At 40.8% G+C, this 24,266-nt stretch overlaps 1 protein-coding gene across 2 annotated transcripts in view; it reads left to right on the forward strand.

Moving 5' to 3' along the window:
• Nucleotides 1-3,144: 3,144 nt before the first annotated feature.
• The window catches only part of SLC2A9 (solute carrier family 2 member 9), a 77,019-nt gene continuing 55,897 nt past the window's right edge, over nt 3,145-24,266 (forward strand). Inside the window, exons 1-5 of one of the 2 annotated variants that reach the window (XM_036382309.1) lie at nt 3,145-3,231; nt 6,829-6,927; nt 11,733-11,893; nt 15,704-15,828; nt 17,121-17,266. In XM_036382309.1, the coding sequence (XP_036238202.1) occupies nt 3,145-3,231; nt 6,829-6,927; nt 11,733-11,893; nt 15,704-15,828; nt 17,121-17,266 (618 nt within the window). The remainder of the gene's footprint in view (nt 3,232-6,828; nt 6,928-11,732; nt 11,894-15,703; nt 15,829-17,120; nt 17,267-24,266) is intronic. The other variant, XM_036382311.1, reaches the window with a different exon arrangement.

Below are 24,266 nucleotides of genomic sequence, written 5' to 3' on the forward strand. Positions count from 1 at the left end.
TTGATATCTTAAAAGAGTAAAAGAGGGTTACCTGAAATATAGGAAGGATAGCTCAATCTTAACACACTGATGGTGGATTGCTAGCAATTAAACTTTCCAGACATATCTTAAAATGTTTTAAAGATGTTCTGAAAAAAATTCAGCCATATAAAAATAAGTTCAGTGAGGGAAGGCAGATGTAAGTTATCCTGCTAGTGGCTTAGCTGTGAGGCTATGCCTCCTAAGATATTTAGCAGATTGTTTCTGACTTTGTTGTTTCTGTTTCAGTGGTATGACCCATATATTCTTTATCTTGTCGGCTCTTAAATTCCAGTTTGATGATGCTTTGTTTGTGCTCTGTCAGAACCTTCATTAATTTAATTATCTAAATTATCCATATATGAAATCTGTATGGGATGTGGAAGCTTCAGTGAACAGGTCACGACATTATTTTTCATATACTTGTTAAAAGTGGCATGGGACAGGAGAACTGTTTGGGGAGACTAAGGCTCTCTCCTATAAAGTTAAATACATTTTCATGAAAGTCCTTTTTGAAGAACAATTTAGCAGGAATTGACTAAGGCCCCTTGAAGCAGAGGAAAAGGAGGTTGTTTGCAGGTTGTTAGTACTGACCGCACTGGTAAGTAGAGAGGGAAGAAGGTAACTTTTCTGGCTTTAGTGCTTCTAGGATGTTGTTACCTCTCTGGTTTCTCTCACTCAGAAGCTCAGACTGGTTGCTTGGAACAATCTGATATAATGGCCTCAGTAACGTCAATGTCTCATGGAAGTGATTCCATCCTAAAACCCTCTTGTAAATGTGATGGCCACAATAACCCAGTGTGCTGCTTCACCAAACTGCCTGTTACTCCCCATGTCTCATGGCTCACTGTCTTGTAGACTCCTGTCTGGAAGACAACTTGTATTCAGGACTGGATCTATCATTACCACAATGGCCACGCAAGAAAAAATCTTGAAATGCACTATCATCTCAAGAGGTTGAAGCAGAATAACACAGTAATCCATGTTCCAAATTAACTGAACAAACTGGCAGACTGCCCAAGATCATACAATGAAGCACCATGTAAATATCAGATTGTCTCTGAAACCAGTTTAGTTTCTTCATAAATTAAGATTAAAATGCCCTTTAACATTGTTTAAGTACCTATGGTGACGTACAGGCAAGGATTTTCTTGACAGAACAGTAAATAAGTGGACTCCTCCTTTGCAAGTGCACAATGACCTAGCTAGTTTAGGTCTAATAATCTTTAGAATCACACCAACAATTAATCCAAGTGCCCTGGCTGGAACCCAGCCATAGTAATGTAGTTCTACCTGACTGACTAAACTTCTTTTGTAGTTGCAGTGGGTCTGATGTTCCTACTCTAATAGTGACAGTATATCTACTAAAGAGCCTGTATCTTTCTTCCCTCCTGAACAGTAGCACAACTTTCCTTCTTTTCTTCCTCAGCTATTATTTCACAAGGTAACAGAATGGAGAACAAACAGCAAAGCAACGGCATGACAAAAGGAAATAATGCAGTAAAGAAAAATGTGGTGAGTGAATTCATCAAATCTTCTGTCAAGGCATTTGTTTGCTGTTTGGAGACTGGAGGTGGAAAATAATTATAAAATAATTATTTGGAACCTATATGAATATTTACTCTTTTTTTTGAGTAGCATATGTTTAGTTTCTGTAACGAACCAACAGTGATTGGAATGGGTCAAAAATTGTGAGTGTGTTAAGGTGAGAAATTATGTACATATTAATCACTTGTACATATCAATCACATGTAAACCTCACAGCTAAGCCATGGTATTTGTATTTGAGTATGAACTGAACTACTTGCACCTATTTAACATGAAACAAAACAAAACACAGGTGTCTGATTCATCTCAAATACACTCTGTATATTCCAGGGGCTTGATTCTCCTAACTTGACTTATTTTTTTGACTCTTACAACAATTCAAAGGGATGATAGATGTTGTCCAGATCTTCTATCAACATGTACAATAATTGTACACACTCATGAGTATCCTCTGGCTTTCTATTCAAACACCAGTCATCTTGATCTGAGCCAATGACACCTCGAAGTTGCTGCATCATAAAGTGTTTCCCAGCCTGCATTGCTCAGTGGTGTTACTTACTATGTGTCTGAGAGCTCTAAGATAGTTCTGAGGTATGTAACATATCAGAACTGAAAACAGCTCAGATTTACACCAATATCAGCTACAGTCACTTGGGGACAATTCCCAGATGCACTTAATACTCATCATTGCCAACTAGAAGGTGTCATTTGACTCTTAGCAGTTCAAAATTCCATGTTTGCAAGTAGGTACCTTCAACTATAATAGCTGAAAGCTTTTATCTTCCCCAGGTGGCATGTCTAATCCCCATGCTTAACACAGCAGTAGTGTGGCGTGTCAGATCTAAACCTCCTAAGGCTGTGGAAACATCCGAAACATCTTAATTGGCTACAAGTCTTGTGGTACTTTCACTTTCCAGCCTCGGCAACACGGGAAGTCTTCCCCACCTTAGTCTAGAGTCTAGCTCACAGAAAGGCTGCCTGGATCTCCAGTCGGGACCCTGCAAGCCGTGGTCCCCCAGCCCCACTGCCACTCGGCGGCGGGGCCGCGATGGACACGAGTGGTGACATTGCCCTGCCCTACCTGCTCTGCTGGCTCAATCCCCGCGGAGGGACGGGCCCGGCCGGGCAGCCCCAGGCACGGCGGCGAGCGGGCACATTCCCCTAAGTTATGTGCGAGCACGCACAGCAGTGCGCTCGTGTTCCCTCCCCATCGCTCGGTCCTGCCCGCAGCCCCGGGCACCGGCTCTGTGCCCTCCCGAGAGCCGCCTCCTCCCGCTGCGCGGCCGGGACAGGGACAGGGACAGGGGCCGGGGCAGGGACAGGGATAGGGATAGGGATAGGGACAGGAATAGGGATAGGGACAGGGACAGGGGCAAGGGCAGGGGCAGGGACAGGGGCCGGGGCAGGGACAGGAACAGGGGCAGGGGCCGGGACAGGGGCAGGGCCGCAGGGCCCCGAACGCCCCCGAGCGCCCGGCGCGTCCCCCTCGCCCGCCGCCGCCGCCCCCGCGGCCGCGCCCCCGCTGCCCCCGGAGATGCGCGGCCGTTGCGCCCGTGCGGCGGCGGCGCGGACGGAGCCATGGACGGAGCGGCGGAGCCCGAGGCGCACACGCTGGTGAAGCGGGGAGCGGGCGGCGAAGGCAGCGCCCGCAGGGGCGTAAGTAGTGCGGGGCAGCTTTCCGTGGTGCGGGAATGCCCGCAGCCCCTACCGCGGAGCGGGAGCGAGCCCGGCGGCGCGGGCGGGGAAGCTCGGCCTGCGATGCCCACGCCTCGGGGAGGATTAACGGGAGAGGGGGTGATTCCCATCCTCTCTGGCGTGATGGGCAGGGTGGTGCACGGAGGCTGCGGGAGCCGGAGTAACAGCCCGGGGCTTCCCCGAGGGCCGGGCAGAGCTTAGGTTGCACAGCCCTTCCCCGCCCGGGACGTTGTTGGTGCCGGTGCAGCGGAGGCCGGTGGCGGGCAGAGCTAAAGGCACCGCAGCCGCCGAGCCGGGACCCGGAGGATGCGCGGGGTCAGCGCGGGGCCCGTCTGTGCCGGGCCGGGGGGCGCCGCCGCCGCGGGTGAAGCGCCGGCCGGCGAGGGCTGAGCAAGGCGAGGGCGCTGCTGCTGCTTCCTCGCTGCTCCCCAGGACCATCCTATTGGCAAGCTCTCAGGGCGAGGGCAGAGCCGGGGAGAGAGGGACGGAGGTTTCCATTCATCGTCCGCAGCCCCGAGGGCAGAGCTGCCGGAGGGCGCCGGGACCGCGGGCACCTGCCGGGAATGCCTGGCCCGGGCCGGGTCTGGGGCTCCCCAGTAGGGTGCTCCAGAGTCCAGCCTTCCTGTGTCAATCAGCAATATCTATTTAAAAATATTAAACTTCCTTATGTATGCATGCAATGTTAACCACTAACAATTGTGCTTAATTTTATTCTGAGGAGGGGGCTATAACTAGCCAAAGTACAACACTCTAAACTGTGTTTTGAAAAATGAAGTGCAAACCGTCATGCAGTAAATGAAAAAAAAAAAAAAGACAAATTGAGACCCATGGTAGCCAGCAGAAATATTTCACTGCAATCTGAAAAAGGACTGGAGTTGAGAAAAACATCTGTAGATCACAGTGCCCTACGATCTGTGATTAGACCAAAAACGTGGGCTTCCACAAGTAAGCAGTCCTCGGGTATCTGCAGGTGTTTGCTGTGAGCTGACATGCAGCTTTCCTGACTGAACTCTTATTGCTGTGGTGACGGTGACACGTTCCTGCCCCTGGGCGGACAGCAGGGACGCATGAGCACACACACGGCCGTGAGGCCAAGGAACACCTGTGAAGGAGGCGTGGTTGCCTTCTTGCTTCCTGGCCATTTAAAAGACACTGGGGGTTGTGTTTATCTTTTACTAATGTTGCCACAGGGTAAATTTTTTTTGAGCAACAGTTTGATTTTTTGGGATTTTTTTTTTTGCATTCTTGCTTCATTGTGCTTTTGTCTTTATCTGGTGTTGCTGAAACCTGAGCAAATATTTAAAATAGTGAATGAGGAGACAGGACATGGAGAAGTTGAAGTTCATGTTCCAAGTTCCAAGACCTCTGAATTGAGTGAGCCTGAATTTTTCTGCAGCTGCCTATATACTTAAAAACTCCATAGTACTGAATAAGTTTCTAAACCCAGCTATCACAGTGCAAGATTTTCTAAGCACTTCTGTGATTTGCCCTACAGTATCTTCCACTTAGACTCATGTGCATATAATTTGCCTGTACTGAAATTTTATGCATTCATTGATGTTTTTAATAACCATTTGGCTATATGTTCCAAATAATTTTGATTGGAGGATTTTTCTGATGTGTCTAATGTTGTTGAAGTAGAGCCCTTTAGAAATACTGCATCAACATTACTGCATAACTCTTGGGAACTCACTGTTCGTGAACCCTTTGGGAGCAGCCTGGTAGACCACCAGAAATATTTTCCCCAGCGTCATTCATTCAGAGTAGTAGCAATTCCTTCTAAGTGGAGGAATGTTTGTGCATAGCAGAGAAATAATGAGCGCCCAATATGAGGTGTTATCATCAGAAGTTAAATAAAGCCTTATGTCAAGTTTCTGCATTTTGTTAACAAAGTGATGGTGCAAACTCTGTGTGTGTGTGTGTGTGTGTGGCAGGCTCATTTTAAGAAGCTGGCTAATAACAATAAATTGTGTTTGGCTTATGTAACGATCTCAACGGGATATATTTTGTATACAAGGCTTTTCACCCCCTGCACACTTCCTCCTGACCTGACCAAAAGCAGGCTGGTTAATGAACTGTGTAATCTCTTAAAAGGTTCCCACACCATGTGGAAGAAGTTAAAGCACTCAGCCATCCTGCAGGGTTCATTTTGAACACTCAGAGCTGGCAGGTCTGAGCATGGCAAACCCCACATGTACTGGGCAGTACGCTGTGCTCCCCACCCTGGCACCTGGGTATCTCATCCCTTCTCCACAGGTGACAGAGCCTGTGAGAACAGTGTGGCACAGGAGCTCTGGCACATGCCAATAGCCATGGCATGTTCACCTGCCCACAAGGCTGGTGGAGCTTGTTCCAGTCCACTGTCACTGCAGCTCTGCCATGAGCCAGCTACACAAACTTCCTTCATGCTCAGGACCTGCATTTCCCAAAGTGAACACACAGCTTTGTGCAGCTGACAGAACATATTCATTCATTAACCTGTTGTGGTGTGGTCAGTGGTAGAACTGAAGCTGAGCTCCTTAAGCAGGTCTTCCAACTTTTGAAAGGATTGGGGCTCCAGTGAGTGAGGAGGCTGGGCATAAACAGCAGTGAACTGTGCTCGAAATTCTATATTCTTGTCATAGCTGTTTTTTAAAATTGAAAACACATTAAAATACATCCATTTTAATACATTCAGAGTTGTCTTTCATTATCTACACAATTACATTTGCAATTGACCAGCCACCCAAACACTAACTTCAATGTCTCTTGGGAATGGCTGGGAATGGTCTCTTCTGCCATATTCTGTGACCCAGCAGGAGAAGTGAATGGCAGAAAGTAATACTGGGGAAGTTGGAAAGGAATGCAAATGCAAAATGTCTCAAATCAAAGCAGTTCTACCTTTTATTCAACAGCTGTTGTGGAAGCAGAAATTGCAGATTTGGGCTAAAAAGAGTATGAGGAGAATGAGAGGAGGGAGAAGTACAGATGTGCCACTGGGAAAAGGGCACTGGAGAGTGTGTGTGGCAACAAGTTACTGTTGGAAACTGGCATGCAGATTGCAAAACCTAGTTTGTAGGCATCATTTTGATGGTTTTGGTCATAATTTCATTAATCCTTTGGGGGGGGGGGGGGGCGTGTGGGGCATGTGTGAGAGTATGGTGTGCACACCATCTCATGAATTTTCAGCCAAGTCAGATCTACCCACAGACCTGTTGTATCACATATATGCTATACCTTACTTCATTGTGTTAGTGATATACTGTCAACAGCTTCCTTTGCTGAGATTATGCTTCCCCAGCATTTTACTTTTTGGTGTGGGAGCTGCTACAACACTTGCAGCAGAACTCTGTAAGGTTGAAAGAAGTTCAAATGTTCACTTATGCCTCCATAGATGTTAAGTGACATGCTGTCACTTCAAATGTAATGTTTCTCAGAATGAGCAGGGGGAAGTGTTTCAGGCTATTATTGTGCAGCAAGGACATCTGCCTGCAGGAGCTATGCAAGATAGCTAAAGGGTGTTTAAAACCTGAGGTATGTTAATTTTGAGTGTATTATCAATGGCTGCATCTTTTCTTTGTTTTGCAGAATTGGTCTGGGAGTCTTATTGTAGCCTCCTTAACTGGTGCTTTTGGGTCGTCTTTTCTTTACGGTTACAATCTGTCGGTGGTGAACGCTCCCGCAGGGGTAAGTGACTGACTAAAGAGGAATTTAATATCAGTAGAGGGCAGCCTTGTCCAACTATTCTCTCCTCAGCATCCTGCCTTTATAGTCCTCCTGATTACATAGTAGAAGGGGATTAAATCTCGTATAGTAACCCTGGTTGCCCAAAACCTTCTTTCTGCTTCCCGTGAGGTTTTCACATAAATTCAGTAAAAGTCAGAGAGCTAAATGCTGCTGTTGAGGTGAATGGGTGCACATGGTTTGCTTCTCACTCTCCCAGGTCCAGGCTAATCATGACTCTTCTTGCACACTTTTATGTGATAAAGTATTTGTAATATCTGACTGGTGAGTATTCAGTGGCTGCATGCACATGTTCAGCAGCTTCTGTTAATCCAATTCTAGAGGGTTGCACAACATTTCATTCCCACAGTACTGATATTGTAAATAATGCCTCTGGTTCCCTCTTAAATAATGGGCCCCCTCTTCTGTGTTCTGTTGTGATGTCTTCTTTGGTTCTGAATTCTAAACTTCTTCATCTATTGGCTACAACATGTGAGATTGATTTGATGAATAGAGCACTGTGAAATCAGTATACAAAAATGGTGGGGATTTCATTAAAATATCAGGTATTACAAATGGAAATCTGAACATTTTGTTTTTACACTGGCTATCTAGAGACCCCCAATTCAGTCAAGCATAGCAGGAAGCAATTCAGGGGTGTTGCAAGCAACACTATTTTGAAAAGTAGCTAGCAAATATTGGAAATAAACTGTGCCAAATATTTAGTTCCTTTCCAAAATAGTTCATTTCCAAAGCTAAGCTCCTTCTTTTATGAAAATCTCCCATTAAAATATGTTGCCAGATTTATACCTAAGCAGGTTTTTCGTGTTAAAGCTGGATGCAATATTTATGCAAATAACAAAAGAAACATTTTTTTAAATTTATGTTCTATATGTGGATTTTATTTGGTAAACTGTTGATCCAAAGGAGCAGGAAGAGACTCAGCCTATAGAAATCTGTAATTGCTTGCTTCATAACTTCTGGGAGTTTTCTTCAAGTTCCTTTTATATACTAGTTAGTCAAGGCTGGAAAAACTGGATGTTAGCATGACATGTCCAGTCATCACTTTACCTTGCAGTCATCAGAGGATAAAAACAGCTTAGAAAAACTCAGCAAGAAGCTGTAATTCTGTGAGCAATGGTGTTGATTGTCCTGATGGAAAAATCCTTCCTGCACTGCCTTGGGGCTGTCAACAGAGCAGTGAGAATGAGCCAATTTCTAAACTTTTAAGTACCATTTAAAAAATGGACTGTCCTGGTAGTCAGAGCTTTCTGTCACTTTCTGCAGGAGTAAGGGAAAGAAAGGATAATGGGATGTGCTCCTTGGCAGCACTCAGAAAGTTCTCTTTGAATCATGTGATAGATTACAGTGGTGTGGGTGGGGAGGTTGAAGATGCAGCCCTGTGAAAAATGCTGAATTCCAGGTTTTGTACTTAATAACACTTCCAGGATTGTCTGGTTCTGTTTGAAATCTTTAGTGTGGCTTTTGTGCTGAAACTGGGCACTATGATGCTGGCTTTGGTAATACCAGTACAGGTATGCATGAAGTCTCCCTTGGTGTTCAGTGTTTGATTGAGAACTTCATAACTCTCTTATTCATCTTAAGCCATCCATTAGCTAGGGCCAGGGAGTAGTCCTACTGACAAGGAAGCTGTGTAGTTCAAGAAGAAAATACCACTCTGTCCTCTGGCCCTCTCTCCAGCTCCAGGATTAATGTGTGTCTCCATTTGCCTACAACAGACCCCTTTCCTGTCCCTGTCCCTGGAGATGCAGTGACCAGGTTGAAGGGAAGAGCAAAGGCTGAGGTCACAGCCATGGTGGGTAGCAGTGAGCCACATCAAAGCTGTGCTTCTTGCAGCACAACAAAAGGAACCTTTTGCCCCATCTGTTTTCTCCTGTATGTGACTAAATCAGACTGCTGCAAGGTGACCCTTTGGGAATCCTGATGTGATCTGATGGAGAAACACCAAAGCTGAGCATCTTGTAGCTGTACAAAAACCAGCCTTGTAAGAGGTTATACTGGGAGTGCAGTAATTCCTGCAAGTTATAAGCTGTGTTTCTTTTATAAACTTGGTAGGAAGAATAATTTCTTGTGGTGACATGTGGCTTACATCTGACATTGTCAGATTGTCCTTTTCTCCATAGGATGCTGGGTATGTTCTGCCCCTGTTTACCTCAGTACAACTCTTCTTGATGCTGAAGCCCTGAAGTGAAAAAGGGCTCGATTAGGACAGTTGACTAAAATACAGAATGTTTCCAGGATCCTTGAACTGAGCATGTCAGCAGGAGCTGATGGAGTGAAGGGAGTTAATTTAAGACTGAAGTGTTGAAGAATAATATGTAAATTCTTGTGTCCACTTCCTTTCAGTGCCACAAAATGTGTCAGCTCATCAAACCACAGGGGAATTCTCCTACAGTTCTCACTGGTGGGCTTTATTTCAGGTCATCTCATGAGGCAGAGTTAGTCTAACTTCCTGATTGTTACAAGGGGGAAATAAGCTGCACATACTCTGTTCAGAGCTGAGATTGCTTCCCACTCAGTTCCCTGTAGTTCTGTGGGAAAGAGCATGGCCCATCACAGGTATGATTCCCTGAGAAACCCAGAATTACAAGTTTCCATGGGCTTGTTCAAAGAGTCACCAGAATTTATTAAAAACATATGGGAGCATTTGGCAACAGGAAGACAAAAGCTTTAATTGAATACAAGATGAAGCTGTCTTTTTTCTGAGCTGGATTTCTACAGTTCATTTCATGAGCTGATTGTGGCAATGCCTGTGAAACAATGATGTGCTTTGTGCTCTGTGAGGGAAGCAAAGTCCCTGCTACTTTCTGCTCTGCAGCCCTTGCCCTCTTCCTGCAGGAGGCTGCAGCTCTGAGTTCCTATGGCACAAACATACAGCCTGCTGTGAGAGCTGGCTCTGTAGTTGTCACTGTGTGTGAATGACCTCTGTTACTATTTCTGTTCTTTTAAAATATATCCATTAAATTAATATATATATAAATTTATATATTCCTTCTATTTCTCTTCTCTTTCTCATCCCAGCACTACTATTATAATGAAGTGAGGCAGTTGAGAAAATAAGACACTGATATCAGTCAGCCACCATTTTTTGTAGGCTTTGTTTAGACGCTAACATTTTTGTATACAGGTTTATGCTTTTAGTGTTATTGAGACACCTGATCAAAAACCCCAAGAGAGCTTTTACACAGAATTTAATGGATTCAAAATCAGTGGATTTGTTCTACCAAGTTTGTTTTGTTTCATGTGCATCTTCTGAAAACTTCTGTGTTTTATTAGCTTCCTATTTATTGGTAATGGGAGTGCAGAGAGAGGTACTAGTACATGTCAGAACATCCATCTATCTGTTACTAGTGAGTGTTTTAGTTTGTACTTTCTTTTCTTGAATATTTGCAGTTATTTGATGTCTCCTTGTAAATAACTAAGATATGCTGAGAAAATTAGTCATAACACAAGGGGAGAGTAATTTACATACATACTATTTTTAGCCATTATCATTAACAAGAAATGCTAATAGTGTTCTAAAAGTGTTTTCTCTCAGTAATCATTACTATCAGAAATTAATTTCAAATAGACAAGAAGATGTCTGAATCTAAATATAATCTGAGTATTGGTGTTAAAGAACTAAGATGTTATTACTTGATTTTATGGCAGATTCATTTTGAACCTTACTCTGAGACTCCTAAATGATTCAAGAACCAAAATTACTTGTCTTTTTTAGTTTTATTTTTAAGATTATTTTTAAATGTTTTTTTTCCCTCTCTGTTTAGAAACATTCAAGATGGGATGGGAGAAATAACCCTGTTCTCCTTTTAATTCAGGGCACAAAAAGTTTAATAGAAATTTGATAGATAGAAGACAAGCAATTGTATATTCCACCTTCACCTTTCTTAGCTATTTTATAGATGGAGAGATGATGATTTTAGTCTGCTAAAAGCCCTCAAATAGAATATTTCATGTGTCCAAGGCCAGACTTTAGGCAAAGTTTGAAATTCCTGGTTTGAACAGGGAAGATGTAGTGGCTTACTATGCTGAGAAGAAACTGGGAAGTAATTAAAGATACAAGATTAAACTTTGGATACTGTAGAGCTTGAGAGCTTTTCCCAAGTGTGCTGTGCCCTTCTGCTGTAGTGACTGCAACTTCCTGGCACTGTATCCTCACCAGAGCACCAGGCACCACAGCAGCATTTCCTTGGTTTTGAAATAGGAGCAGCATGAAAACAAGGACGTTTGACTAAAGAGAAAGTAAATAGGAGATGTCTCTGCAGGGAAACAGAGACTGTGTTAAAACTCTGTCCTGGAGCTATAACATCTTTACCTTTTAAAAAGATGAAGAACTTTGTCTAATTAAACATCAGGGAAGGGAAGTTGTTAGAAGGCATCCTTCAAAAACCTGTGGTTGTGCTCATGTGAGGAAAGCAGAGGAAGAGTGTAAACGTCAGCAAGTTAAAGGTTAAAGAGTGATCTTATCCTGGGCATTCTTCTCTGCCTGTGGAGTTTTTTCCCCATCTGGTTTTGGTACTGCCTTCTAGTTATATTTATATATGCTTGGACTGACTGAGTTAGTTTTATTGCAGTTTTATCTATAAATGAAGCCCCATTTTTCAGAGGAGAGAGACAGAAGAGCAAGAGTGATTCCTGCAGGAAAGCTACTGTGGGTTTTCTGGGTTTTTAATTCTGTTTCTCTCAGTTGTAGTCCTCAAGTGTGATATATTTTTTTGCACATATTTTTATTATTTCTTTTCTTTCAGTATATCAAGAACTTTTACAATGAAACTTGGGAGAGGAGATATGGCTTCTCAGTGGATGAAGGCACCCTGACACTCCTCTGGTCCATAACTGTTTCCATTTTTGCCATCGGTGGCCTTGTGGGTGCCATTATTGTTACCCCAATTGTGAAGTTCTTTGGAAGGTAAGTGCTTTGGAAAACTTGCATTTTCTAAAGTCGTTTCTCACTTAGTCTCTCTAGAAAGTTTTACTTTTATTACAAAACAAAAAAAAACCCAAATCTTTAAATTCTGAAAGCTTACTGTGCATCATTTGAGTCACAGAAGCCATTTGCTCTGAAAGGGCAGTAGGTTGAGATCTCAAGGAGTGTGACTTGTCAAATATGCCAAAGGAAAACACATAAAATAGAAATGATTTCACAAAAGACTGGCAGCATCTTGTTTCATGAGTTTATTGAATATCTTACTGTAAACAAAGAAAGCTATCAACATATCTCATTTGCTTCTTATCAGCGTTTGCTGTCATACGGTAATAAAAATTTACTCTTTTTTCAATCCTTGTCAACTCAAAATACAGTTCAGAGAACTGGATTCAGATGAAGTTCCTGTATGGCCTTCCCCAAGAAGGGGGTATGCCATCCATTCTGTACAATGCAGTATTTGACCAAGTCTTGATCAAGTCATATTCCTGAGAATATGAGTATTTTAGGAATGTTTGTGTTGGTGTGTGTTTGCATTTTTGCTGCAGGTACTAACTAGGTATTTCTGTCAAATTTTTGTGTCATGCAGTCCTTCAAATAGAATTTGAAAGGTCATTTATAATTTATCTATATTTAGAAGGGCATGGGAAAAAAACCCACCATTGTAGCATTCATCATAACTGCTCATTTGGATTTTTCTTAATTGTAAATTCAAATTATTTGATATCTTTTAGTCAGTTAAATTACAGGAGAACATCATCATTGAGGCTTAAATATAAGTATAAACCTTTAGTGTTCTTACTTTCCTATTTTACACTTTGACTATTTCTGTTAGATTGTACTTTCCTAGGTCTATTTTTCATTCTCCCAACCTGTCCACATGTCATATTTCATCTCAAAGGGTGTATTTTCAGGTTCCTCCATTTCATGCTTACAGCAAGTCAGTATTCTTAGCTATTACCCATTCTTCATGAATTTATTTTGTCGCTTCAGCACTTGATTTTCAATTTTTAAATATTTTCCATAGTTACACTATTTATTTTTTTAGGTTTTCAATTTCTTCTGCCAAATCATGCATTTGGCTTTAACATACTTGTTAGAAATATGAAACTGTGCCTGACTCAGACTGATTAATTCTCAGAAAATTGTTGAGTTTTTATTAAAAAGTAAAAATGGGTTCACAGAAGGCTAGAATTTTTAGTGAAGAGTAGAAGAGCTTTGTGTATAGGTTTGTTAAAACTGTTAAATTGTTAAAAGAGTTAAAATGGTGGCTGATCTCTGCTTTAGATACACTTCCACTGGAGCTGGTCAGGTTTCCATGGCAGACCTTTACACTTGCACGCTCTGCCCCTGTTTGCCATGTTTATCTCCATTAAGCCATGAAAACAGCTCTGTTGCAGACACAGGGGGTGAGTGCTGGAGCAGAGATGGGAAGGGGCTGTGTGAATAAAGGCTGCTCACCAAAGAGTGGTTCTTGAGTTTGCTGCTCACACTGCAGAGTGTTTGTCTGGTCTAGGAGCCCAGACTGACACGTCATTATGGTAATTGAGGAGCACACAGTGAAATGTTGACAGAACAATAAAATACTTTGCTGTGAAATTGCTCAAGTGTAGGTTGGAGGGTGGTATCTATGATGAAGCTGAGCTCCATTTACACTGACACAGAATAATGAGCTAAGGGGGATTAAAAGCACTAGTCAGAAATAATGTATGACTTTAAAAGAACACTTTTGAATCATATTGCTTTAAGGTTAAAAACATAAATTCCAAAGTACTAGATTCCTAGGCCCTATTTACTTCAAGAGACATGTAAAGTAATTTTTTGAAAGGGAACCTTCATCCACATAAACATAATTCCCAAGTTCAGGTGTGGCTTTAACTCTTTGTAATTTAAATTCTCCTCTTCTAACGAAGAGGGTCTGCTGCTGTTTATCCTGAGCACCCAGACCAATATGCTCAAGGGATTGTTTAGGTCACTTCCAGGGTCTCCCTAGAAGGAGGGAGAGGCTGAGCATCACACCAGGCTCCTCTCCCTGTTCTTGGTACCACAGCCATGGTCACACTCAGTGCCTTCAGTGAGAGAGAAAGGGCAGTGCAAGGGCTTAGGGTCAGTGTGCAGAAACTCCTCTGTGCCATTCCTTGCTCCTCACTCCCCTGTGCTCCAGAGTGGGTCCCTCTGGGGATGTCCCTGCTCAGGCCTGGATCACGCTCTCCTCCAGTGACCTTGTTACACCCTCGCTCCATCTCCCCACAGAAGCCACCCCTGCAGCCCCAATACTCCCCAAACCTTTCCACAGACACTGCTTTCCACAGCAACACCCTAAATAGAGTGTTCTCTTGTTTTCATTTCCTTTTCATTCTGCCAAAGTCTCTGTTTTTATCATGCTTAGTTAGGCTGTGCTTTTCTCTTCTTAGCTGCATAGTATAAAGATTTGCTGGCCAACTTTTTCTCAAAAATATATATTTTATAGTTTTTATTTAAATTAACGGAGAAAAAAGCAGTATTTTCAGATGAATGTATAAGACTTGTTTGACCTGAATGAACATTTTCTTTCCATTTTTGTCATTATTTGTATCACTTCAGCCATCTCAGAGTGTATATCCATCTGAAAAATCTGTTCTAAACAGTTACAGTCATCAGTCTGATGGTTGTGTTGTATAGACTTTAAATGAATTGCATCTCATTTTTCCATCTTCAAGCCATGTTATTCATTCAGTGTTCAAAACTCATTAGAAATCAGGAAACGTGATTAAAAACACAAGTGTTAAAAATATTTCCTTTCAAAAACATATGCATCTGTTGGGAGAAGTTGGGTGACTTTTTCAATGGGGGTGAAATTTCCTCTTGATACTTACATATTGAAAAAAATTAGATCTGGTGGGACAGTTGTCACCTGCTCTAGAAAGGAAAGGGATAGACAGCCTTCCTGGTCACTCCTTTTTAATTAATCCCTCAAACTTGAACAGAAAGTTCTGAGAGATGAAAACTAAAAGGAATTGGGGTGTTGGCAAATTAAAAGTTTAGATGTTCTGAAAATTTTAAAATACATTTTTGTGATTTGGTTTAAGCTTTTTAACAAAGTAATAATTTGCCACAAAGAGTATTTCTTTTATTTGAGAAATAAGACCCTAATGTTTTATTTCACTGTTATAGAATGAAATAATTTCAAAGGGGGGAAGAAATACGTAAACCTGTATTTTTATTAATTCCAACAATTTTTAGAAAAGCGTTGATTTTTATTACTTGAATGAGCCCAAACATTTTTCCTAACTCTACAAGCAGGAAGTAATTTTCCCCAATGTATAGTTTTAATATTGAGAATTTAAGGATGAATTTTAATGACACAGATGATGTCACAGTTGGGAAGTTCTTGAAGTGTGAAAAACTGTATGTAACATTAAAGAGTCTGTAGTTATATCAGCTTATTGCTATTTGAAGTACATTCTTTGGGTTCTTTGTACAGACATCTATCCAGAATATGCTTATTTAAATTCATGTACAGACCTCAGACCTGACACTTGGGTTTTAGGATGCATAAGCTGGCTCCTTGAGGTGCTGTTGTAGTACAGCCCTTTAGTTATCTGTTATGTTTTCTTTTAAACTGTGGTGTAGGGTTGAAACTGTATCCATGTGGGTACAGTGCTGTTTTTCAGAACTCTGCACATCTAAGAGGCAGAGTTTGTTAGGTGCTTTTTATTTATAGATATTTAAGAATAATAGCTTAGTGTGCTCCTAATATAACCAGATTTAGCTGCCACAATGCTGGTTTCTACCTAAACCATCTTTGCCTTTTAGGAAATGCACATTGGTGCTTAATAACGTGTTTGCACTGGCAGCTGCACTCTTGATGTCCCTGTCCTTGCTGGCTGGGTCATTTGAAATGCTCATCCTGGGCCGCATCATCATGGGTGTGGATGCAGGTAAGCTTTGGTCACACTCTGCATGTTTGAAATGCTTGTGCTGTGCACACACTGCAGGTCAGCTTTGGTCACACTCTGCATGTTTGAAGTGCTTGTGCTGTGCACACACTGCAGGTCAGCTTTGGTCACACTCTGCATGTCTGAAATGCTTGTGCTGTGCACACACTGCAGGTCAGCTTTGGTCACACTCTGCATGTCTGAAGTGCTTGTGCTGTGCACACACTGTCTCCTCTTCTCCCATTAGAATTTTCTTTACATCAAAGAGGTGTTCCAGGGACTAGCAATAGCCACACTGATTTCACTGGGACAAAATGGCACACTAAGGGCTGGAAGATCTGATGTTTGGAGGAGACACTGGAATGAATGCTCACCACTGCTAACAAAGCTGTTGTTTCCCCCCCTTTCCTCTTCCAGCCATGGCAGACTGTATTTGTTTCCATGCCATGAAAATCCCTTGACTAGGAGAGTGTATTCTGCTATTAACACTGCTTTTTGCTCTGCTTAGCACCTGTTGGATCCCGTGTTAATAACTGCAGTGCTAGGGAAGGTTGGTACTTCATCAACTGTTCCTAGAACTATGGTCTTCCCAGTTTGAAAGTAAACTGTGGGGGCACTGCAGCACCAGAATAATCTTGCAGCTAGAAGGAAGGGTTTCTGCTAGTTTTTGTCCCAGATTACCATCAAGCAACGAAACTTCTGGAGCTGTGCAAACATTGCCATTGTACTGACCAGGGTCATGCATTTGTTTGTTCTGTTCCTGGCTTTAAACAGCATTCCAACTCTTATTTTATGCCTATTGTGAAGAGTTCATTGCAGCAATAAGCCTGTATTGAGAGGAACATCTGCTAATACTGTTTACAGTAAAAATACTCCATCTGACAATGTCTGCTCTGACTGATGCACTGGGCTTTTTTTCCCTTACCCACACCTGTGTTAACATGATTTTGCTTGCTTTGGGATGAGAAAATTTAAAATATAAAATCTGTTCTCCTGGAGATTCTCATCTCTGAGTAACCTTTGGTGCTCCACATCAAAAAACAGCCTACGCATGTTGCTGTAGATCTGTAACAGATAATCAATCCCATTGTTATTAAATAGTGTGAGGCTAATTAGACATGCAGGGAAAATAATTCATGTTATATATGGAGAGATATAATTCTGTTCCTTGCATGTTTTTATGCCACCCTTGTGAGCAGATTATCACTCAGGCTCCTTTCAATAGAAATTTGTTGCATACATGGCATAATAAATATGTTTTGACTTAATATATGGGTTTTGTTCTTCTTTTGTAGGCATTTCATTAAGTGCCCTCCCCATGTATTTGAGTGAAATATCTCCTAAGGAAATCCGTGGTTCATTGGGTCAGGTCACAGCAATTTTCATTTGCATTGGTGTTTTCACTGGTCAAGTTTTGGGGCTGCCAGAAATATTTGGGCAAGTAAGTATTTAACAGATCTTTTCTATGAAAGAACACAAGCGTGATCTAAGTGTCATATTTTCGTATTTTGACTGGATTATTCACAAAAGTGGAAAACAGAAGTATTTCTTTCTCATTTTGAAGCACTTTGAAAAGTAGTTTCCTCCATGTCTTCTACAAGCACATACTAAAAGCATGGCTAAGTTTGGTAGATGTGGCCAGCAGGTTCAACAGCTTAAGTGGCTTGTGTATGTCCTACACAGACTTCCTTCTCCCCCTTTTTTGATGTACATCTATTTTTTTAGTTTCCAGTTCCTTTGGACACCATGGAAATGCTTAAGAGTTTTTATATTTTTGATCTCTAATTTTCCAATATGAGATAGAGCTGAAAAAGGCTTGGTTAGAGTTATTATAAGAACCTGAATAGGAAGACTCTTGCTTAGTGGTTATAGTGTTCCTTTTAGTGCAATCCTTACTTGCCCAGCTTTTAGACATAGTGATAGAAGAGCAGAATTAACATACACCTTTATGGAAAGATTATCTATTCAGATAAGAGGTTGTCTTGCTGTCATAGGCTGAGATTAACTTGGTGGCCACTGGATGTCATTATTACTCTGAATAAATGAACTCAGAGTTTTGTTCAGGCTGGCAATTGGAAATACAGAATCACACAACAGGTAAGGATGAAAGGAACCATGCTGGTCATCTGATCTGACCAGGTGCTTTCCATTCAGAGATGATTCTTCAAGGCAGTGTGGAGGAAAGGTCTGCAGCAACTCTCTCACAGTGAAACTTGAACTCAGAATCCCTTCTGTCAGCCAGAAAAAGTAGTAAGGAGTTGGAAAGTGAGAGGACCTTTTCCTTCTCTGTCCATCCAAAGGCAACTCCTTTGTGGATACATGATACCATCCTCCCTGACACTTTTATTTTTGCCTGACCAGCTTTCTTATTCTGTACCTTTATTCTGTTTAGCTCTCCTGAAGGCAAATGATTTGATTCAATTTGCCCTTTATTGAAGGACAGATTTCTCCCCTGCCTATCCAAAGCAATAGATTTTGGGAAAAAACTTTAAATGGCTTTTGTTGTGTGACTTCAAAAGATGTCCCTTCAGTTAGCTTGGGAGCAAGTCTATGACAAACAAGTGTATGAAATTTCAAGGCCAATATGATTGCTTATATGTCTGCTTGTGAGTATGGCAGCCCTTATGTAGAAGGAGGTTTTTTTAATTTGGGTTTTTGAAACATGTATACACTTTTAAAGTTGAGGTGTCATGCAAATTCTTATTCCTTGATTTCAGCTCATTATTGCTGGTTTTATTTCTCTTTTTGGCTTCCTTTCATCACTGTTGTTGCTGCTACCAAATTATGGAGGTAGTGTTTCTGCTTCTACAAATTCCGTTAGTGTGAAGTTAATTAATATTGCACCATTAAAGACAGACACTGTAAGAAGAAATATGCTTTATCTACAGAATTACTTTTCTCAAGATGGGTAACATCAGCATGTAAAAGAAGCAAAGTTTTGGCTGATGTGGATCACAATATTTCCAAACAATTTATTGGAGGCATCTTGAATATTCTAGTTAGGGTATGTGGGTGGGTTTTTTTTTCTCTTAATTTCTCTTGGTTTCAGTCAAGCTAGGATTTTTTTTCCTTAGATTTGTGAAGTTCTCATTGAAACTCCTTCAGTGGGAGGTAGTTTTTATTTTGCTGGTCTGCAGTTGTTTGTTTCTTATCAGAATTTGTTATAAATAATACCACTTACAAATACCTGTCTTCTGTCATGGTTTCATAAGGTTTCTGATGTTCTGCTAAGATCTGTTATGTATCTATTACTTGTAAATTGAACAAATATCTAAGAGATTGTTAACCATTGTATCTAAGCATTGATGGTTTTGAAGAAAGGAGGGACAAAACCAGAGATGAGTGTCTTGCTGGTAGAGACTCTGAAAAAGGGATGGACATAAGAATGGCTGTCAGCATGACTGAGGTCCTTCTTGTAAGAGGAGGTGACAGCAATATTGCTTGTGTGGTCAAGTAAACAGAGGGAAGGGACAGGAACTGACTGCACCTTGTTAACACAAGAAACAAGGAATAGAGTGGCTTAATCTCAAAGACAATATAGCTACAAGAATGATTTTTTTTAATAAATATTGTGAGAATAATTGCACGCTGAAATTTGTCAGAGTGATGTTTGGAACAGACTCCCGGCTGAAGTAACTTGAGCAGAAAATTAAAATTTTAAATTGGAGCTTGATGCATTTATGTGAATTACATGAGGTTGTTGCCTTAAGTGGTTCTGTAGAAGTCTCTCTGCAGAAAAGGAAAGTGTTTATGTTGGCTGTGGGGCATAGTGTTAACAGGCACTTATTAGCAACCTAAGTGATGATTTCCTCTGTTATCAAATGCAAAAGTGTTTCTTTAAATGTGAAATTGTGATAAAAATAGCTCTAAAGCAATGAGTATTACTTGAGGCAATTCAAAAGTCCTTACTGCTTTTTGTATCAAGTATGTTAAGGAGCCCTAAACTGATTTTTTAGCGATTTTTCTTTTGTCAAGATTGGTCAAGGTGCAGCAGGAGGGATGTGGGCAGCCCCAGGTGCTGTGCTGAGGGGCAGTGTCAGCTCTGGCTGGGTTACTGCCTTATATACTGCCTTATACTGCCTTATACTGGGTTGGCTGCTTCCTATTCCTTCAGTTTTCCCAAGCTTTCTATTGAAAGTGCTGAGGATTGACAATCTTCTCATTTCCTTCTAATACCTTTTCATGCCAGTTCTGTCAACTTATTCTCATTATTCTTTTGATCAAGTTTTATTTATTCCTTAGTACTTTTCTGTTTCTTTTTTTTTCACCACCTTCTACAGTGTGCTTCCTCCCTCCTCCCCATATCACTTGTGATCTTTGTGTTTCAGATTAAACTTCACCTCCTCTAGTAACACAAGCTCTTTAATCTCTTTCTCACCCTGTAAGCTGTTGTCTTGAATAGTTCCTGGTTTAAATTCAAACCTAGGAGAACAAGATTATACAGCTAATCCAGATGAATTAATACTTTAAAAAAACAGAATTATATTAAATATTTCCTGGTTTTCCTGGGAATATTTTGTCTGAAGTATTGCAGAAATGCATTTAATTCTTTTCTGCGTCCTGCCATATTGACGTGAACTAGACAAACATGACTATGTCCAATTTTTAAATTACAGTATTAAAGAGCAAATGGAACAAAAATTTACAATCTAATAAAGATTGTAACACCTAAGTACAGGCAGTTTTTTTGATTCTGGATATAGAATATATATATAATATATATATATAATTATATATATTATATATATAATATATATAGATAATATATAGATAATATATATTATATATATATAATTTTATATATAATTATATATATATTATTATATATATATAGAATTCTATTGTATTTGTCTCCAAAGGTACTAATTTTAGAATGTGTTTCTTTAGTATGCAGTGCTTACCAAGAGTGATTATTTGAGAAAAGTTCCAGTTGTGATAACAGTCCTCTGCTGCAGTGACTTGATAATCTTACTTGCTTCCCACAGTCCTAATTGCCTCTCATCCAACAAATCACAGCTATGCTTTTTGTTCAAGATTCTGATTCTTATAGGTCTGGAAATTGCACCATGGTAAAGGGGGCTGGTGATAGGAGTACTGAGCACGATGGCTTCATGTGCTGGTGACCTGCTTCTCCCCACCACCCCAGCTGCTGAGAGCTGTGTGCTTGTTTTCATGTGCTGGCATCTTGTGTTCTGTAAGCCAGAGTCCTGAACTCTTCAGGAAGCCATGGCATCTGTAGGTGACAACTTGGTGCAGGCCCACGGGTGTGCAATGATGTTATCTGCTGTAATGTGGGCACTGAATTATTGCTGCTGGCTACAGGATTATTTAATTCAGGCCATTTTTGGTTGTACAGCATGTGCAGCTTTCCATATATCAGACTGAAGGAAAAAAACAGATAATAAGATAAGGACAAACTATCTTAGACCTGTCACGTCTTCAAAAACTGCCCTTCAGGTATTTCTGTTCTCTCTGTTTCTGTGATTCTGCAATTGAATCACCCAGCCTATTTTTCCTGACAGATTGCTCTTGCAAAGCAAAGGCCAACGCACTGTCAGCTTCAGTTTTGAAAGTTCAAATTTACACTTACTGTCTTGGGGAAATATTGTCTGGCCTGATTCTGACACATTCCATGTAACTTTAGGTATCACTCTAGCTAACTCATCTAGTTCCTCCTGCAGGGAATGTCCTGCTCCACAGGTTTTCCTTAGCATGGTAACAACTCCTAAACATTGTAAACTGTCTGACTGTCTATTCTATGGCTTCATGTTGTTTAATGAAGGTGGGCTTTAACTTTTCCCTAAATTATAGAGGATTTAATTTCTGAATCCATTTGCAGTAGTCACAGTATTCTTATTTCAATATACATTGAGCTTCAATATCTCTTTCATCTGTGTATCAATACCAGAGAGAAAAAAATGTTTCACAGTGTGTATATTGATTCAGGACAGGTAAAGCTGACACAGTTGCCTTTGCCATGCTTTCCTCAGACCTGGCTTGGAGCCCCTTTTCCTGTGTCTGGTGTGGCAGGCTTTGCCGAGCTGCAGTTGTTTTCCCTGGAGCTGGCCCCAGTGGCTGGCCAGCTCTGGCTGCTTCTCTGACTGAGCAGCTGCTCTTCCCATTGGTGCACCAATGGACAAATAGATTTTTTTTTTTTTTTTGGTCTGCTTACTTCAGCAGCCTTACTTTAAAAAATTCAAGAGTTTCTAGGTCACACATGCAGGAGCTTCCCTGACTACATGGTTGCATTTTTTCCTAGTGGATAGCATGTTACTCTAAAAACTTTACTTTGCTTGCATCCTAAAATTCACCAGGGGAGCATGTCCTGAACGAATCCATTTGAATCCATTTGCTGTGTTAGTGTTTCAAGGCAAAAAAAAAAAAAAAGAAAAAAAAAAAATAAAGGGAAAGATCCTGATGTGTCCATCTCTTGAATGTTGCGAGTAGGTTTGGTCATTCTGTTTTGGAAAGAGTGTAATCAAGCAGTACAAGGTACGGGAGTGAGCAACAATGATCAGATTTGGGAAGTGGCTTCTTGAGGAGAAAAATCGGGGTTAGATAGCTCTTAGGGGTAACCCCATGCTGGGGAAACACTCAAAGCCTGAGTGCTTCAGAAACAAACTGTACCAGAGAAGGTTTAGAATTTATTCTGAAATAGCATGCTGTCTTTTCTAGACTCTTCTCAATCTTTCCTCAAAAGCACTTGGAATTTATTGCAAAAATCTTGTGTACATGGTTAGAGTTACAAACTTTATGAATTGGATGCTGTCTTTGTCAGAGAAGACATATTAATTAGTCTAATTAAACTTTTTTGAGGATTTTTAGCAGCTTTAATGTATATTTGGCTAGAGAATACCTCTTTTTAAAAAGGGATTTAGCTGGAAATATGTTTGTGATACACAATGACACTGGCCAAATCTTCCTCCCCATAACTCATTATTTTAGCAAAGAAATTCTGTTACTGATATAAGTATCAATATCAATTTTGGCAGCAAATTGAGCTAAATCTGGAAAAGGACCAATTAACTCCATAGACACTGTACAATATGTCTAGTAAGGAAGCATCTTTGTGATGAGTCCCTTTCAAGTTAGTTTTTTAGACAAGTGAGCCTTGCTGAGGAATAGTTGTGATAAAGCTAAAAACTTCTGTAGATGCTGTGTTACACTCTCATTTTCTTTACCAGTCTTCTTAAAATGATGTATTTGATGCAACAGATAACTGTGTATTTAGGAAAGTTTATATAGGAGTGTTACATTTTGCTCCACCAAGGTCTTTTAAAAGTACTCCTTCACTTGCACAAAAACAGTCATGGAATAGGTTGTACAGCCTGTGCAGTTGAAGGCTGTTCTGAAAATAAGCTTTGATTTTACTTGTCAAAGCTTCATTTCCAGCATGATTTTGCTTTGTTTTTTTGCTTTGTTTTTCTTTTCTTTTCCTTTTTTTTTTTAATTGATCCTTCTTCCTAAGACTCTTGACTCAGATTCAAGGATTCCTTAAAAACTGTCAGTGAATTATAGATGAGTAGAGAAAGCAATTCCAAGTCAGTCTAGGGACCTAAAGCCTGCAGGTGGACACCAATGGCAAAATGGTCTTCTGGAGATGCTCTTGAAATGAATCTGACACATTAGCATGATAACACAAGGTATGAATCAACCAGTTTCTGAGTATTTTTCTATGAGCTCTTTTGTTCTGTGTGTTTATCTTCTCCTTGAGCCATGATAGTGACTGTAGTTAAAGACACTATTCTTTAAAATACAAGTGAGAATTTCAGAGTATAGAACAGAGAGCTCTTGTGGCAATAAGAGACGACAGGTGAACTCTTGCAGCTTCATGCAGACTGTTGGAAATTAAAGCAGCTTATGCCTTATGCTGTCTACAGAATATAAAAAGATGTTTGTACTTTCCATTACAGGAGGACAAATGCCTCCACCAGTTTAGCATTTTCCATTTAGCATCACTTGAAATCCTAAAGTGTCCTCTTTGTAATAATTTCAAACATCTGGCTACAGGCTATGTAGGATAAAAAAATGCCATAACATCTTCACTCTGCCTAGTTATATTCTGAAAATAAAGTGACCTGAAGCAAAGTCTAGATTGGAAGCCAGTAATTAGTGGTGTGGCCCAGAGTTCCAGTCCTGTTCAATATCTTCAATAATGACCTGGATGATGGTGGAGCTGTTTGTATCTGTAGAAACATGATGCCTTGTGGAGTCTATTTTAGTATATGAATTGCTAGTCCTCAATGAGTTCTTAAGAGCAAAGGTGAGTGTAGGACTTGGGAAAAATAGCATAGGAATTTTTCTCATCAGCTCTAGTTCCCAGTTGTGGGGGTTTTTGGTCAGGATTTGTCTAAGTTTAGAGCAAGTGTTTGAGGAGGTGATCTCATAGTACTTCTGGGAACCATTCTGCTGTTAAGCCAGGCTTGCAAAAGGTTACTCCA

This window comes from Molothrus ater, chromosome 4 (genome assembly GCF_012460135.2).
Source record: "Molothrus ater isolate BHLD 08-10-18 breed brown headed cowbird chromosome 4, BPBGC_Mater_1.1, whole genome shotgun sequence".
Taxonomy (NCBI): domain Eukaryota; kingdom Metazoa; phylum Chordata; class Aves; order Passeriformes; family Icteridae; genus Molothrus; species Molothrus ater.